Source organism: Pelodiscus sinensis, chromosome 9 (assembly GCF_052426305.1).
Source record: "Pelodiscus sinensis isolate ZL-2025 chromosome 9, ASM5242630v1, whole genome shotgun sequence".
Taxonomy (NCBI): Eukaryota; Metazoa; Chordata; order Testudines; family Trionychidae; genus Pelodiscus; species Pelodiscus sinensis.
Genome location: NC_143060.1, coordinates 66366703 through 66383985, shown reverse-complemented (window position 1 = coordinate 66383985; position 17283 = coordinate 66366703). Strand labels below are relative to the sequence as shown.

Below are 17283 nucleotides of genomic sequence, written 5' to 3'. Positions count from 1 at the left end.
TAGCCACCTTGCAGAAAGTAATGTTGAAGAGGTAATCTGAACTGGCTAGGAAAGTCGGGGAAAACAGAAAAACCTTAAAAAATAAAGTCTTGCAGCACCATAGAGACCAACAAAAATGCAGCTGGTGGCATGAGCTCTCGTGCGCACAGCCCACTTCTTCAGTTACAACACGGCTCCCCTTCTGGGGAATAGAGGGTGCAAATCTGATGGTTAGGCACTAACAAGACAGAGGCATAAAAAGGCGTGAGTTGCAGCATTATCAATCATTTAAAACAAGTAACCACACAACAGTTCCATTAATGCACTGTTAGAAATTACAACACAACTAACACTGCTGCTTCATTTCCCGATACTTGTGGCACAAAATTGTTACAACTGCAGAATCGAACTAGGGTCAGAATTATCACAATGGCTTTGATTCTTAAACCAAAGGTGAAAAATTGCACTAATGCAAGGGGACAGTAGGGAATAATATCTTGGAGGAAATCAGATCAGCTTCCAAGGATGCAAAATTGTCTAAAACCAGGTTGGACAGCAAGTTTGGATCCAAATGTAGGTCCTTCTCCAATGGGAATGGTTATTCCATATGGAGCAATCCTGGATTTTGCCACTGAAAGTACAGGTTGAACCTCTCTAATCCAGCACCCTCGGGACCTGACCATGAGAGGTCAATAGGGTCTAGCAGCATTACCAACACTTCCACTTCCACATTGAGGGGGAAATTAGAGCTAAAGAACAGCACAGAACAGAGAGCCAGGACTAGAATCATAGATCCGGAAGAGATCTCAGGAGGTCATCAAGTCCAGCCCCCTGCCCAAGGCAGGACCAATCCCAACTAAATCAACCCAGCCAGAGCTTTGTCAAGCCGAGACTTACACACCTCTAGGGCGGAGACTCCACCACCTCCCTAGGGAACCCAGCCCAGTGCTTCACCACCCTCCTAGGGAAATCGTTTTTCCTAATATCCAACCTGAACACCTCCAACCGCAACTTAAGACCGTTGCTCCTTGTTCTGCCATCTGCCCCCACTGAGAACAGCCTCTCTCCATCCTCTTTGGAACCTCCCTTCAGGAAGTTGAAGGCTGCTCTCAAATCCCCCCTCACTCTTCTCTTCTGCAGACTAAACAAACCCAAATCCCTCAGCCTCTCCTCATAGGTCATGTGCTCCAGCCCCCTAATCATTTGGTGGCTTCCGCTGGACCCTCTCCAATGCGTCCGCATCCTTTCTATTGTGGGGGGCCCAGAACTGGACACAATACTCCAGATGTGGCCTCACCAGAGCCGAATGAAGGGGAATAATCATTTCTCTGGATCTGCTGGCAATGCTCCTCCTAATGCAACCTAATATGCCATTAGCTTTCTTGGCTACAAGGGCCCCCTGTTGACTCATATTCAGCTTCTCATCCACTGTAACCCCCAGGTCCTTTTCTGCAGAACTGCTACTTAGCCAGTGGGTCCCCAGCCTGTAACAATGTTTGGGATTCTTCCATCCCAAGTGCAGGACTCTTCACTTGTCCTTGTTGAATCTCAGCAGATTTCTTTTGGCCCAATCCTCTAATCTGTCCAGATCACTCTGGACCCTGACCCTGCCCTCCAGCGTATCTACCTCTCCCTCTAGCTTGGTGTCATCCGCAAACTTGCTAAGGGTGCAACCCATCCCCTCCTCCAGGTCATTAATAAAGATGTTGAACAAAACCGGTCCTAGAACAGATCCGTGGGGCACTCCACTAGAAACTGACCACCATCCTGACATCGAGCCGTTGATCACTATCCATTGGGCCTGACAGTCTAGTCAGCTTTCTATCCGTCTTACAGTCCATTTATCCAAGCCATACTTTCTTAACTTGCCAGCAAGAATATTGTGGGAGACCGTATCAAAAGCTTTGCTAAAGTCAAGGTAGATCACGTCCACCGACTTTCTCATATCCAGAGAGCCAGTTACCTCATCATAGAAGCTAATCAGATTGGTCAGGCAGGATATGCCCTTCGTGAATCCATGTTGACTATTCCTGATCACTTTCCCCTCTTCCAAGTGCTGCAAAATAGATTCCTTGAGGATCCCCTCCATGATTTTTCCAGGGGCTGAGGTAAGGCTAACTGGTGGCTATTAAAAAACTTTATAGGACTGCGGGAAATTTGGTCACAGTCCACCCATGATAAGTGGACATCCAGCTATCTCAAGTCCTGCCAGACCATGGATATTGCCAGACCAGAGAGTGACGTGTATCTGAAACGGTGTTTTAAATGCTATACTTGGTCTATCACCTGCAAATCCTCCAATCTGTGTTCTTAAATGAGTGACTGTGGATGCACTTACCCCTTTTGAGCTGTAAGCTCTATCAGAAGTGGGAATTTCATATTAAAAAGACATGGTTTAAACAATTGTGGTGACAGGGAAAATCTCCCCCCACAAAATATAGAGTTAAGAATCGGTCAGTCTTCATGTCCCAGTCTTGCTAGGAGCCCCATGTAAAACAAAGCGCCATGCTGGTGATTTAGAGCAGACTAGAAGACAGGCTCACCTGTGGCTTAGAAAGAAACCTTGTTGAGTCAGGTCCAAAGCTCAGGTGGCAGCAGCAGCAGAAATAAAAAAAGAAAGATTAAGAGTGAGGGGATAAATTAGTGGAGAGAAAAATGTGCAAAACTATTCTTAACAGAACTAGCTATTTCACAAAAATTCAAGGCCGCCATATTTCTGATATGGGAAATCATTCTCTGTGCTCTTCCTCTTAAAAGCATATTAAATTCAAGAGGAAACTAGTGTGGGTTAGTTTAACCATTTTTCCAACGGCCATTAGTCGGTTTTGGTCCAGTTGTCGTACCCAAAGCTGATCAAGTTTACTTTTACTCAGTGTATAATGTTTAGTAAAGTAATTCAACAGTATAATGACAAATGGAATTAAATGTATCCATTTTCATTAAGGAACATGCCATATGGCACCAAACAGCACAGTCAATGTTTACTGCTTGTCACTGAACCAGAAGGGTGGTTTGTTATAGAATTAACTCCTAAATGTTTAGAAGATAACTTGTAATTAGTTATACAAAATATATTCACCTAATACTGATGGAGTTGTAAAAGCAAAATCTATCCTGCGATGCACTGACCATCCTGCTGCTATGAAAAGAATAGTCAGAAAGCTCTAAGAATTGACAATTTGTATCCATTTTTCTTGGCACTGTGTTTGCTGGAAAGGACTTTGAATTGTGACAGCAGGTACCTATCAACTTGAGCACGTCCATTTCAACAATATTGATATTTCCCATACTCTAACCCACCTACCTTTCAAGAGACAGAACCTCCATGTATTGTAAATGACAAATAAGAGCAATCCAATTTTTCCAATGATATAGTTTAGAAAGACACTGATCATTAGTACGTTTAGTGCATTTTAACAGAATTTAAGGTAGTCAATGTCAAAACACAGATTTTGATGCGAGATTAACACTACTTGAGGTCGTACTAGTTCAGGCTTGTAAATCACAACAGGTTAGTGGCAATGAAGGGATGAACTCCAATTCCATTCCACTGAGAATGTGTCAGAGGTGAACGTTTCACGGTGAACAAAATGTTGCAGCAAGCACTAGCGAAACTACGTTAGAGACAAACGTTGCTTTTTGAGACGCTAAATAAAATGCAACAATAAAGCTTATAAAACTTAACTCGTACAATGTGCCGTGAAGGCGGTAGATTGGCTCCCTGAAATAGCAAAGAATTGTAAAAATGAAGTTTTATTTCACAAACATTTTCTCTTTCCAGATGTCACTTGTCAAGCTCTTCTCACACCCAAAGAATTAAGATAAATACAAAATAAAAGTCTGTTTTAGCTGATCTCTGAAGAAAAGCTCAGCCTTACTGAAGTCTTTTTACCACGTTACCAATTACGAGCTTTTTCCTTTCAAAGACAAAGGGGTTTTCCTGATTTATGTTATTTTAAACAGACAAAATTCAGACATGGTTACTCCAATTGGCATATTTCTGGGGCGTGACGGAATTGGGTGGTTTTGCCTCTCTAAAGGAACCCCAAAGCAGAAACGACTGTACATGTTTGATGTATTCCTGCAGAGCTATAGGAGATGGAAGTCTCTTTCTTTGGAGCCGATTCAGCCATTAGACCTTTCAGCCTTGTTTCGGTTTCTAATCCCATCAAACCTGCAAGTCCTGAACACAGAGAATATGGTCAAGCTGCAGACATATCACTTCTTCCAAACTTTCCAGAAGCGAATGGACCAGTTAGGTGAAGATTTCAGACGGGAGCAGTGATTTGTGATGCTTTTGATTTTACTTTTACCATCCAAAACAGAAATTATCAAAAAGGAACAGAGACACGTGAGCCTCAATCCTCCGTGCCCCCCTAAATCGGGAACACCTGTGGTTCAGACCCTGGCAGAAAGACGAGGAACCAGCTCTGTGTGCCGCCACTTCCCCTCAGCTGTAGGAAATGGCAGGATAGCAACACACTTCCTTGGAGTCTTTTCCCCCACCACTCCCATACCAATGGGCCATGTGAGCCCCTGGGAACGTGGCTCCAAGTAGGCACCTCCCTCTCAACCCCCTCACAACTAGACCCCACAGCATCATCCCCGACCTGGCAAATTCTTTAATCCAGCATATCCTGATTGCCAGATTAAAGAGGTTCATGTGTACCTTGACTGTTTTGCTTAAAAGAGGACATGGAACCTTGGAACTAGACAAGAATATAATTGAAGGCCGATTATATCAATTGTCCTGAGGGTTTTAACTTAAGAAGAAAACAAACAGATCCTGTACAGCGCACTAAACTCCCTTCACTTGCAATGCAATCAGTTGGCGTGGAGGGTAACAGTACCGATTCGCAGCGCTCGGAGTTTCGCAAGCCTGTACGACACATCGTAAAAAGAAACCACCAACTAATTTAGTTACTGCCATCTCAGCACGAGGGCTATTAGTCTGAGAACAGCAATCAGCTTTGTTTCCTCAAGGCAAGACAATGGCAAGCAATCAACACGTGTCTGAAGTCAACTGATCACTTTCAGCAGAGGTAAAAACAAATCTGCTTTGGCGAACAGACCCGTCCCTTCGCTGTGTTATCAAGCTGTGCACATGTGTGAACCAGCCCACGACTATTATACCTGCTCTCAGTTTTAAACAAGGACTCACCCCGGTATTGGTCTCTAACCTCATTCACAAGTTTGAACTTAATGAAAACTAAATATTTAGGGACAATACAGGAAGAAATGTTGGGCATTTAAGGGCACGAAGGAGGAAGCACTGAAGAGCAATCTAATTAGTGGTAAAATTATTAAAAGTTATCACTGATAACTATCAGCTGATCCTGAAAACATGGGTAAAAAAATGCATTTTATAATATGTATCTAGCAAAAAGGGTAATTTATACATTTACAGCAAATAAAATATTCAACCCATAAAATCAACATATGAAGTACAAGGTGTTGTCCAGTCTCTTATCAGATGCCTACCTGATTTCCCACTGTGCTTTTGCTGACTTGGCTGCTTCGCTGTTGGGCACTAAGAAAAGCAAAGACAAAAGTTACGCTGAAGGACTGTCAATGTTCGACAAGTCCCTGAGCAAATACGGCATCTAAGCGTATGAGCCCAGAATCGGAGGCTAGCTTAGTACCAAAGAAACACAGTTCAGCCTCAAATTCACAAGCCGACTAAGTGCACGTGAACTTCTGTTATCCGAAAACAGATCGGCACAAAGAGATTCTTATTGATTGCCTCCTCGGGAATGTCCGTTGCACTTCCTAGAGAAGGTAAGGAGCCACCCAGGCAAGCAGCCGGTTGATGGTGACATCCCTGTGCAGGAACCTGGGGGAGTGGATGGGCCAGAGGCCCCCTGCCAGCCATGGGGAAGTGACAGTTTGGGCAGTGGACTGGAAGACTGCCAGAGATGGTTCAGTTAGTGCTGTGGTCACCAGCCAGTCGATCGGGATCTACCGGTTGATCTCAGAGCCTCTGACAGGTGATCCTGACTGGTTTGGCCAGGAAGTTATCAAGTGCTGGCACTTCAGTGGCCCCTCCACCCACTGCCATGCTGCTCCTGCCCCAGACCTGAGTCCCCCTGCATCCAAACACCTTCCCAGAGCTTGCACTCAAACTCCTGCTGGACCCCAATCCCCCACCCTGGGCTAAGCCTGGAGCCCCTCCCGCACTCCTTGGCCCAAGACCAGAGCCTGCACCTCCAAACCACTACCCATCCTGGTGAAAGTGAGAGAGGATGGGGGCAAAAGGGGATGGAGTGAGCAGGGGGAGGCCTTGGAGAAGGGGCAGGGCCTCAGAGAAGAGGCGGGAAGAAGTGGGGCCAGGGTGTTTGGGTTGGAGGTAGATCTTACATTGCACTGAAATTGAAAAAGTGACCTTGTGGTTAAAAGGGCTGGAGACCCCTGAGGTAGTGGGACTCTGATACAGCAGAACTCTAGCAAGGGCCACGTCTCAAAGAGGAAATGGATGAGCAGCAGAAGGTGCCAACAGGGGGTCAGACTAGGCCCCAGATGAGCCACAAGGAGGCGCCAGCATTACGCTCTACTTGCAAGTCTCAAGGCCGGCCGTCGGCATCTCCACGGCTCTAAACGATTCGGGCTGGTTTTCCCATACGTCAGTAAGAAGGGGCAATTAACAACGGCGCGCTATAGTAAAGTCTCGGTGTACATACTTTGCAAAGCCAATGAAGTCTTCATGGTTGGTATTGATGTAAGACACCTGGATATCAATCAGCAGCAGCACCTGTCAGGAGGAAAAAAAGGAAAATGAAAAAGCACAATTGAGTTGGCTGCATTATTGAAAATGGTCTTTGATGGTCATTCAGCCACACTATCTTCTGAATCCCAAATCAGATTCTTTGCCTCTCTAGGAAACTAGGCTACAGTGGCGCTATCAGTCAACCACCGCTCTTAGTTTCTTACAGTTGCCTCATTATCCACCTCTGGAAAGTTTTTGTGAAGACCCACTATCTAGCCAAAGGGGAGTTAAAGGGGCCCACAGATCCTAGCACTATATTTTGCAGGTTAGGCAATATTTGGACTCTTAGTGCTACTATTTCTACACCAGGCTCGTCAGGAACCCGTGGGACGAGTTAGGCACTGTAGAAACGTGGAACAAGGCTTTGCCCAGTAAGCTTTCAGTTGGGGTGTTGGACGGGATAAAACAGGTGGATGAAACAGACAATGGGGCGGGCAGGTAAAGTGAACCATTTAGCAAAACTGCTCCCTTTGATCTGTCGATCTCTTGGCCACGCAGATGGGTAGCTGGATTGAAACACCATAATTTAATTAACTTGGAAGTATGTTAATACACACAAAGAAAAGAGCCCCCCTCCTGAAGCCTTCCAAAAGTGTGCACCAGGGCCATGACCCAGCTTTCCTCCTGCCATTGGAAAAAGTTCAGAAAAGGGCAATAAAAATGATTAGGGGCTTGGAACAGGTCTCATATGATGAGAGATTAACAAGACTGGGATTTTTCAGCTTGGAAAAGAAGAGACTAAGGGGGAGGATACGATAGAGGTCTATAAAATCATGAGTGGTGTGGAAAAAGTGAATAAGGAAAAGTTATTTACATATTCCCACAATACAAGACCTAGGGGTCACCAAATGAAATTAATAGGCAGCAGGTTTAAAACAAACAACAGGAAGTATTTATTCACTCGGCACATAGTCAACCTGTGGAACTCTTTGCCAGAGGATGTGGTGAAGGCTAGGACTTTAACAGGGTTCAACAAAGAGCTAGATAGATTCCTGGAGCCAGGGGCAGATGACTGTTTTGCGGGGCCCCGGGCAGCTTAACTCTGCGGGGCCCCCCCTTTGCCACGGTGCATGTGCGGGGCTTTTTTAAGCGCAGGGCCCGGGGTGGCCACCCCGTTCGCCCTGCCCTATATTCGCCCATGCCTGGAGGTTAGGTCCATCAATGGCTATCAGCCAGGATGGGTAGGAATGGTGTCCCTAGCCTCAGTTTCTCTGGAGGCGGCTGACGGGAGGGATCACATGAGGATTACTTGTTCTGTTCCCTCCCTCTGGGGCATCTGGCATTGGCCACTGTCGGCTGACAGGACTCTGAGCTGGATGGATCTTTGGTCTGACCCAGTCTGGTCGTTCTTATGTTCGTGTCAGACCCACGCTCCCCAGCAGGAAGCAGGCGCGAGTCACCTTGTGCTCTGGCGAATGCAGAGACTGCTACAATAAGGCCATTGTTCAACCATGCAAGGAAAGAGGAAGATTTTTTTGCATGGCTCCCCTCCCTTATCAAAAGCCTCATGAGCTGAGGGCATGGGCCTGCCACAGGTGTAGAACTGCAGTGCAGACATCCCCAAAGTGTGATCCCCAATATCATTATCTCATAGACACTAACCTCCCTCTGTTCTAAAATCTGATTTGTCAATTTTATATGTGTGCACTTTTTTTTTTATTGTACCCCTTTGGTATATATGGTTATGCCAATTTTCTTCCACAATTTGATCTGAGGAAGTGGGTCTGGCTCACAAAAGCTCATCACCTAATAAACCATCCTGTTAGTCTTTAAAGTGCTGCATAGTCCTGTCTTTTGTTTCAGCTAGACCAGACTAACAAGGCTGCATCTCTGTTACTATCCCCAAAGCGTGTAAGTGGTATTGCCGGGCCCTGGTGGGGAAGCACACTTTGATGCACAGGTCCTAACAATTAAAAATTTAACGAGGAGTAACGGTAGTTCAAATTAGGCTAATTCGAACTACCTACTCCGTGCTGCCTGTAGCCGTGGGCACGGAGTCCAAACTACCGGGGCTTTAAAAATGGCGGCGCCCGGCAAGATGCAAATGAAGCCCGGGATATTTAAATCCCGGGCTTCATTTGCAACTTCCATTGACTACATTAACCACCCTAGTTCGAACTAGGGTGGTAGTGTAGACGTACCCAAGTTTCTTTGAACCTCACAGTAACCACTGTAGTTACTGCTGAGGACACGCCTTCATGGAGGTCTGCCTTATTGTGCCTTGGCATTGCACCAATCCGCCCTCCTACCCCTTGATCAATTCTCAAGCTGTGGGCTGGGACCAAAGTGGGTCACAACATCCCTGTTTTCATGGGGTCTCCATTCCCAACTCTCCAGATTTCACGGCTATTCCCACCTGTTCCTTGGTCTTTTCCTCCCGGTCTCGAATGTGGCCCGTAACAATCCTTTCCGTTTCCTCACACAGCCTCGGGTAGGTCGCCAGCTGCAAGGCGAAGCGGGGAGGAATTGAAACGTGCTGAGCGATGTTAAAATGGTACAAATGAAGACTCGACACTAGCCCCCAGCGAGAAGTCTGTTTTGTTACCACTAGTATCACGTTACCAAGCCCCTCGGATACCAGTACGGACAGTTTTGGACAATATGCACAGAGCCAAACGCTGGGAACTTGTGTGCAGATTCGCCTCACGGAATCTTTGGTCAAGAAAGTGGTGGCCATTTTGAGTGCATGCTCCTTTGCAGAAGCGAATGTTCAGCAGGAGCGCGTACACCAATCTGCAGCCTAAAACCATTGATTCCTGATCCCTTCATCCAAATCTATGTCGAGGTGCCCCAAAACTCTAAGAAAGGAGCACAAAGAGAGTGGCTCTATACAAGTATTTCAAGAGCAACATACTGCTAAGACAAAACCTTCCTTTCTCTGTGAGTATCGGCTGTATGGCTGCTTTACGCTCTTGGAAGATGGATTAGCCATCAGGGTATCTCTAAGCCTCTGAAATGGAGGAATTTCTCTGGCATGCACCAAACTGCTTTAGAACTAGTAGGCCATATATTACCTCAACCATGTATTGACAAACAGACAAGGTCTCAATGAGCCTTCATTCAGATATCAATTAATATTCACCTAGAGATTGCTTATCGCCTGACTGTAGCAATTCAGATATCTGCTATCTGGGTTTCTATGCTATAGAAGCAGCAACTCCAGGCCATTTTCAAATCTAATTTGTTCAGCCCACCTCCCTTGGAAAGCTGCGAGGTTCACAGAGACACGCCGATAGATTTAAGCGACGCTCCTATTGCCTTGATCAGCAATTTGGGGAGTGGACGTAGGATTCCATTAGCCCTCAGGCCCGGGCTCTCAATGTCTTTTATTGCTAATGTTATAAGCACACGTAGTGCAGTGTCAGAGATTAGGCAGATAGTGGGGAACAGACTGAAACACCAACAATGCCAGCAGTGTTGTATTAGACTTCAGTGCCAGGAAGGGGATGACTCAACTGGGTGGGGAGAGATGAATCAATCCCTTGAAGGATATTTTACCAATAGGGTGTGCAAGACCATTGGTGTGGAGGGCAGTGTGAGCCATCGCCATCTAGCAGCCTGACTACTCTGGGCTAATCCAGAGCATATAAGAGGTAACCAATATTTATCATTCAAGCTTTTATAGCGAGAGCGCAGCCATGATGGGGCAGCCGTGCCATGGCAGAGCTGGACAAAAGGAACTGCAGGAGGAAGAGACACTCGTTAAGATGCCCTGACAGTCCCTCTTCGTCCAAGCGGCATGGCAATTCCGTACATACATTGTTGGTGGCATTTCCAACCCTTCTCTCAACTCCACAGGGACAGCCACTCGCCTACCAAATCCACGAGAACCGCATGCACATTCATGGGAGCAACCGTCGTGATCTGCCAGCAGGTGAGTGAAACAAGATCTCGCCCTTCATTGACATAGAATTCAAACAGCCGACTAAAAAGAAGGCAAGTTATTTGCATGCAAGTCCTACATATGAATATATACGTCGATGCTCCCATTAAGCTATGTGCGTGGGTGCTTGTTCTAAAGAAAGCGAACGCACCAGCTACCTCGTTCATGCACACCTCCCCCCGCCAAAGCGCTCTTTTCAGCAGGTAGGAAACGGAGGCTTAGTTCTCCTTTTAACCCTGTGGCTGAATAATCTCTTGGCTCGTGGTTTATACGTGCTGCAGTACATTATTGCCAAATTCAGATTACTCGAAGGCTCCACCGTGTGGCAACTGCTGCGTGTTTGGAGGTGGTACTCACACTGCAAATCATAGCTTCAAGTAAGTTAGCCAGTGTTCCTGGTTTATTTGAATGAATCTTTTCCCCAGAGAGAATTCCTCTGAGCTTTGAGAGGACTGAAAGCCTGAACAATTGAAGGAAGACTGCGCTTTTCAACGTCAGTCCAAGACATTTTCATCCCACCCCTTTATGAAAATACTTCTTCCAACTCCTTGTAAGCTGAAGGGGTGGGATCTTCTGACATGCTTACATGATTTAGGAGCATGTCCCAAGAACTTCCAATGAGATTTGCACTTTTTAGTCACATGATGTTTGAAAATGCCACCCAGGATATTTGCAGAGCATGTTGCTCCCAAGATATTTGGAAACGAGGCCACCGTTCCATCACCAAGAAGCTGACCCAACAAAAGCTGTTGCAAGAGACAACAAGGGCTTGTTGGTGAAGGCCCTGAAGAGCTCGGTGTCATTCAAATGCGTGCGTCTTTTGCAAAGAAATTGGTCCAATATAGACATTGCTTCACTGACATTATCTCCCTCACCAGGGGAAGGACAGCCACGAGGGTGTGGTTCAGAGAGGTTCTGTGGTTCCAAGTATTCAGCAGCTGCGCCAGCTCTTGGCATTTAGTGGATCAGAAACGCGCCGTTCTACAACGCTGAAGAAACTAAACAAGTTTGGGTGACCAGGGTAAGAGACGCACCCCTGATAATGCAGGTCCACATTGTCCCCAGCTGTGTCTAGGACCTGAATTCAATGAGCACACTGAACTTTGGACATTGGTTTGGTTTGAGTAGTACCACAGAAGAATGACTCTGGGAACTCCAGCAAATTCCATTCCCATTCTTTACTGATAAGGATGAAGGTGATCACAACCAGGGCTATCAACTGAGGTGCGTTAACACCTGCGATGAACGCAGGGCAGGATTAATGCATTATTATTTTGTTTAAACACGTTCATCGCATGCGTTAATGCTGCGCTGCCCCTTTGAAGCACTACACCGGCACTTCAATAGGGCAGTGGTACGCAAGAGCCAGGGATCAGCTGAGCGCTCCAGCTGATCCCAGACTCCTAATGTGCTGCCCCTTTGAGGCGCCCCTCCAGCGTTTCAAAAAGGGCAGCGCAATGTGGAGCCTGGGTCAGCCGGGGACTGATTAATTACTGGCTCATACTAAGTACCCGTTAGCCATATCCGCACCTATGGCTACCGTCAAACATTCCGAGATAAAGCGTGAACAACTGACATAGCACCGAATAGCCTATGATAGGAACAACATTTGTCAGAAGGGGGCCTTGATTTCCCTAGACTAGATGGGTGCACTGCTCTGATCCACTACAGAAATTCCTAACTTCCCAAGATTAAGAAGGGAGGACTGGTGACTGGCAGGACACAGACATACGTGCTGTAACTATAAATGCACTTTGGCCCCATGTGAGGCCTAAGCCATTTTCAGACACAGTTAATGGTGGTCACTGGAGATGCATTTTTGACCACAGGTTGTTTTCAAGTGACAGGAGACTAAGCCACTTTGGAAAAATCAGACATTGCCGGCACACGATGACATATCAGTTGGTAGACTTACAAATGAATGAGACTCTGATAGTATAGCTGATGTGGTTAGGTCCTATGCTGGTGTCACTAGGGTAGATGTGTGGACAGAGTTGGCAACAGTTTGTTGCAAGGACTGATTCCTGAGTTAGTGTTTCTGTTGTGGGGTGTATGGTTGCTGGTGAACAGGTGTTTCATGTCATCAGTCAAAGAGAGCACCTGACTGATCCTATCTTTAGAAAAAAAGAAACCACACTGGTGGTTCTGCAGAATCTCAAAACAAACGGTTCTGAGCATCAGAACCCAAGAGCCGGTTAACAGTACATTTTATTTGTAAACTGCGCAAACCGGATCAGAAAACGACTAAGACAAATGTAGAATCACGTAATCTCATACCATGGCACGTTCTTCTGAGCAGAGCCACATGGCAAAGCATCTCATCTAGAATACAAATAATGACCATAACACTAGACTGACGAGTGTACTTCAACTACGAACGAACCCACTTGGAAGTTACCTTTTTAGTGCATTTCTTGACTGTGTTGATTAACTCTTGCATCACCAGATCCACGCTTTTTAAGCAAGGCCCTTTCAGCTTCACGATCTGTTTTTTAACGATCGCCTCAAAGGCCATGTCTGGAGTAAACAAACCTGTTCTGTGGACATACAATAAAACAGGTAAGATGCTAAAGAAAGACTTTAGGGGAAAAAAAATACAACTTTTTCCATTGACTGTAAAGCAAGAGTTGCAAACATTATGATGACAAACAAAATGATTCTGCAAGTTGCAAGATGAGGGACTAGCTTTAAAAAAGTCTAAAATACAGCGTGTGTGTATTAGTAACAGAGGGTATGTCTACACTACAGTGTTATTTCGAAATATCTAATTTCAAAATATCGCGTCTACACACAAAATGCATTTCGAAATAGCGTTTTACTATTTCGAAATAGCGCATCCACACTGATTGGACTCGGAATCATTTAAGGCCAGCCGGAACTGGTTCCGGCAGGGCATCAGGTCAAAAGTTACCTTGTGGCCAGGGCAGCAAGCAGAGCACCCTGGGAAGGGCTGGAGGCCCCCTATTTCGAAATAAGTATCTACACAGCACTTATTTCTAAATAGCAATTTTGAAATTGGCTCTATTCCTCGTGGAATGAGGTTTACCAATTTCAAAATAAGCCCTCCACTATTTCAAAATTTAATTTCAAAATAGCAGTTGCCTTGTGTAGACGCTAGGAAAGTTATTTCTAAATAACTTTGCTGTGTAGACATACCCAGACATGAGGCACTTGTCTGACAAGCATTGCTCAGCTATAACAACAGCTCATGGCATATGGTCTGTAGTTTAGTTCGTAAAAGCAAGGAAGTCTTAGGAAAACTTGACCCCCAATACAAAATGGACTCTGTTATTAAACCGTTCCTGAGAAAAGGAAGGAGACCACTGGGTTCTGGCAGGTGACTTATGGGGTATGTAGATTACAAAAAGGATGAACTAGAGATTCCAATGAATAGTTTAGCATGGAGAGTGCGCGCACAGTCACTAGCGTGTAGAGGTCAGCCACACATGCAGCTGAATTATGGGTAATTCTTGGCCAGCATTTCCCTCAGACAGCATCTTCATTTCCAGGGACTGATGGCCCAATTATAATCATAGTCAAATGAAAACGACAGGCAGGGCCTAGTTTAGGACCCACTCTGTCGTTACACAGAAGATTTCGCAGAAGAGTAAGGCGATTTATGTTTTAAATTGCGGAGTACACGTGAAAAAAATTCCATTTAACCTGTGACGGTAGATCTTGGAGATGACTGCCAGGATACTGTAAAGCTACTCCTGTCGTATGGACACGTGCCTTCAACAGAGAGTCTAAGCCATGTGAAAACAGTGAGAACCGGCGTGACCACTCGCTCACACAAGACCGACCGTTCGGATAAAGATGGAGAGACCCCCACAATCCAAATGCCTTTCAACTCCAGCCACATCGTAAGTCTCTCCCCCTCCATTCAAACCCCTCTCTGAAGACTCTGAAGCAGCAGTGGTGCTTGTGGACCTATCTAGGTTGACAACTCACAGAACTAGTTACAAAGAGCCACTATTTCTCCCCCAAAACCTTCCTGTCGAGATCCCTGCTTAAGAGATATCAACTAGAAGTCACACGGCCTTTAAGGATCCAGGTGTAACGAAAAGTGAAGATTGCAGGGCTGCTCTCTAGCTGACAAGCTGAGAACAATGCTCTATAAATGAAAGCACAAGCTCAAGGCAACAGCCGCAAGTGTCCACAAGGAGATGTTTTCTTAGCTGTGCTGGGGTAAATGCTTTGGATCAACGGGAGAGTGATGTTAGAGCCCAAAATATTGGGACATACAGCAGCTCTCAGCAGGTCAGCATGCAGGTTCTAATTCACTGAAACAACCTCAGAGCAGAGCTTGTTTGCCCCTAGATTTGACTATAAAAGCTACAAATAATATGGAAGACCAACAGAAGGGATTAGTGCTACCTAAGCCATGGCCAAAAGCTCGTTAGCACCTTATCTAGCATTTCCCTAACTTCTGCAAAGTGACATACATCTCAGTCACCTGCGATCCCTGCCATGTGCTCTGAAGCTCAGTATCTACATGGTTCCTGCTTCTCTCAAGTACACGCAGTCCTTCACACTGCCCCCCCACCCCCGGGAAACACCCCATGTTTTGAGAAACACGGACCTAACCTAAATAACCTTACCTCCCCTGGTCCGTGATATGGTTCAGACAAAAGTCCAGGTAAGTAAATAAGATTGGGATGGAACTCAAATTTAGTCAAGATCAGGGAAAGGATGGGATCACATTCTCCTTATTTTAAAGGACTTTAGCCATCAGATCTTCTCTCACCCATTCTCCTTGACGTTACAGAGCGTAGCAAAGTGGATTTTAAGTACAGTGACGTCAAGAATTTTTTTCAAGTTTGTAGACAGTGACACCAAATCACACAAGCATGAAATTTAATTTCAAGGAGAGTATTTGTTCTCAATGGGCAATGGTGCTTTTCAGAAACCGTTTCACTGTAGAATCTGCAAATATGGATAATCCTTGGTTGGACAATTAGATTTATCATCATTCTTTTCTCAAGTCTCTCTCTGGAATCCAATGTGCTAATACTAATCTGGAAACAGACAGATCGTCCCAATATAAGATAAACAGCCCATCCCCAACCAAGTATCTTGCTTCGTCCGAACAAAGTTACAGATAGTTCCACCAAGTGAACGCCCACTGAATCCCTCAGCAAATCGGCCATTTAGAGACCGTGAACAATGTAAGACACTGAAGGAGTGGAAGATGCACGAATGAAAAAATCTTTCCTACTTCAAGCCCAGGTTTTCCTGCGAGCTGTATGACTTTCCAGAAATAATCGCTTACCAGCTTGAAAGGACTGCAGGTCAGAATTTCATAATGTACCACACTGACATCCAGGGTGTTTAGGAATCTCAGACCTGGACGATGCATTTGACTTGGCTACTGTGAATCCAGATGTGGAAGAACTGAAAGGCAGACGAGATGCTACAGAGCAGGGGCACTAGATCCAAATGGGAATGCTGATATGCCCACAAAGGTGCTACCAATTTCCTTTGATCTTTCACAGTATTCTCACTCTCAGTACCACTGCTGAAGCATAAAGGGGTAAAAGGTACACAGGAGAATATGGTCCCAAGACAGAAGAAAGTTATCCAAGTATTTTGGATCACTGTTTCCCACAGAACAAAAACTGAAGGCACACTGAATTCTCCTTCAAGACAAAGGGAGTTCTTTGCAGGATCCCTGGAGTTTGGAATATCCATATGGCCAAAATCTTGGGGGGAAAACCCCCCTCATGCTGGGGCTGATAAATTCTGAAGGAGGCTGTCTGCCAAGCCCCGAGAGCTAGAGGTGCAATTGACATGGAACGCACCGCTTCCTCAGCTTAGACAGTTGCTTGACAAAAACAGGCACCTCCCCCCCCCACTCATGCACATGCTACATAGCTGTGGCCGCATCTGTCAAAATCGGCACAGATTTGTTACTGATATAAGGAAACAACCTCTCCCAAACCAGCCACATGGCTCAGGAGTCGAGGAAATTTGCAAACCTCAGTCTCCATGGATTTCAAAAGCCCATCTACTACAGACAACGCAAACAGGCATCCCAGCTTGCAGCTGAAGCATCTATCAAAGTCCTGACTATCATGAGAGTCCTGCATGGTTTGGGGCCTTGCCATCAGTGCTCAATCAACTGTCCTCTTCCAGTGCTCCACAGGTCTCATTGTGAGCCTAAATGAAGAGTCCTCTCTTAGACTCAAAGACCTTTAATACCATTTACTTTTGATTAGTTTTTTTTTTAAAGGAATGGAATTCTATTCATCTCCTTGGAGAACCCCTTATAGACATCCCCAATCATGAACAGTGCCCCAGTCATGACACGTGCCCTTGCAGTGTGTCAAAACACCCCAGAAAGCAGATGAGGCAATGCACAGGTGTAGACCAGTGTCTCTCAACCAGTGTCACGAGTATTCGAGAGAAGTCTTGGGGGGTGGGAGGAGAGATACATCAACACAACTGAAATTTGGAGAAAACTAAATTTTTGTTTAAAGTTTTACAGCACTTTATTATTTTTGTACTTTTTACACCCACAAATTTCATTGCCTGCCCGGTTACGATGAAGTTGTTTAAACAAATGTGTTACAGCAGTAGAAAAAAAATTGCGTGTCTGAAAACTGTAGGTACTGGGGATACTTTTTTTTTTTTTTTAAATAAAGGGGTACTTTATAAG

The 17283-nt window shown here is 45.4% G+C and overlaps 1 protein-coding gene across 8 annotated transcripts in view; it reads right to left on the bottom strand.

The window, feature by feature from the left end:
• DNM3 (dynamin 3) overlaps positions 1-17283 on the bottom strand; it is a 188016-nt gene that overhangs the window by 134510 nt on the left and 36223 nt on the right. For 5 of the 8 annotated variants that reach the window (XM_075937047.2, XM_075937053.2, XM_089780631.1 and 2 more), the window contains exons 10-14: positions 13024-13162; positions 9099-9185; positions 6657-6727; positions 5461-5509; positions 3671-3700 (exon numbers count right to left, since the gene is read on the bottom strand). In XM_075937047.2, the coding sequence (XP_075793162.2) occupies positions 3671-3700; positions 5461-5509; positions 6657-6727; positions 9099-9185; positions 13024-13162 (376 nt within the window). The remainder of the gene's footprint in view (positions 1-3670; positions 3701-5460; positions 5510-6656; positions 6728-9098; positions 9186-13023; positions 13163-17283) is intronic. The other 3 variants (XM_075937049.2, XM_075937055.2, XM_075937056.2) reach the window with 1 other exon arrangement.